The 956-nt window shown below is 41.3% G+C and overlaps 1 protein-coding gene across 1 annotated transcript in view; it reads right to left on the reverse strand.

Moving 5' to 3' along the window:
• The window catches only part of LOC107690798 (protein FAM222A-like), a 14,808-nt gene extending 14,281 nt beyond the window's left edge, over positions 1-527 (reverse strand). Inside the window, exon 1 of the mRNA XM_016489216.1 lies at positions 397-527. Coding sequence (XP_016344702.1) covers positions 397-490 — 94 coding nt within the window. The 5' untranslated portion in view covers positions 491-527. The remainder of the gene's footprint in view (positions 1-396) is intronic.
• Between the last annotated feature and the right edge of the window lie 429 nt (positions 528-956).

A 956-nucleotide genomic window follows, 5' to 3' on the forward strand; every position in this document is an offset into this window, starting at 1 on the left:
TTCTGAATAACAGCAGACAGTTGAACTGCTCAGGACCAACAAGGGACTCATGAACAACTATCACCAAATATAAAAACAGTAGTGGATCATCCAGGAAACAACACACGGTATTAAGATTCAAGGGTGTGTAAACTTTTGAACGGGGTTAAAAAATGAAAAAAGGTCATAAAAAGACGGCTTATTTATTAATACATAAATAAATGTATAAAAATAAGTAAATAAAAATGTAAATAAGTGTGTAAGTAAATAAATAAAGCACATAAATAATAAGTAAAATAAAAATAAATGCAAAATAAGCAAATAAATTTAAAAAAATACATTGAATAGTTAAGGTGGTGCTTAACCAAAACTTAACCATCTCAAAAAGCTACATCTAACCAGCCGTGCCAGACTTACTCCTGTGATTGAGCGGCGCATCCAGGATCTTCGCTGCACACGTGAGGTGTTGGTGTTGGGCCGGTTGGTTCTGTCTCTGCAGACACACCAGCATGGTGCAGTTTGAGCTCTACGGGTCGCTGAAGCCTTCAGGGATCTGCAACAAGAAACAAACCCGTTCAGAGGAGTCCATCAGATGCTGAATCACAGGCGGAGGCCTTTCTGAACCGGACGCAACGGCAGACAGAAGCTGCACCTCTGCATCCACGGGACGGATGCGTTTGGAGCACATGACAGCATTAATCAATCTCTCAGCAGCTCATCGATCTCACTGCCGATCTCTGCTGCTCTCAGAATAGACACACACACACACACACACACACACACACACACACACACACATCACCTGTCCGACTCGTTCACAAACGCAGAATTAAAAAAAGTGATCAAAAGACATTACAGCTTCTTTAAATTTAATAAGTATCAGCTGTATATAGGGGTGTAACGGTACACAAACATGACTGTTCGGTACACACCTAATCTTCGAGGTCACGGTTCGGTATGGTTTCCGTACAGCAGGA

Source organism: Sinocyclocheilus anshuiensis, unplaced genomic scaffold, assembly GCF_001515605.1.
Source record: "Sinocyclocheilus anshuiensis isolate Anshui unplaced genomic scaffold, SAMN03320099.WGS_v1.1 scaffold6622, whole genome shotgun sequence".
In the NCBI taxonomy this organism is placed as follows: Eukaryota; Metazoa; Chordata; class Actinopteri; order Cypriniformes; family Cyprinidae; genus Sinocyclocheilus; species Sinocyclocheilus anshuiensis.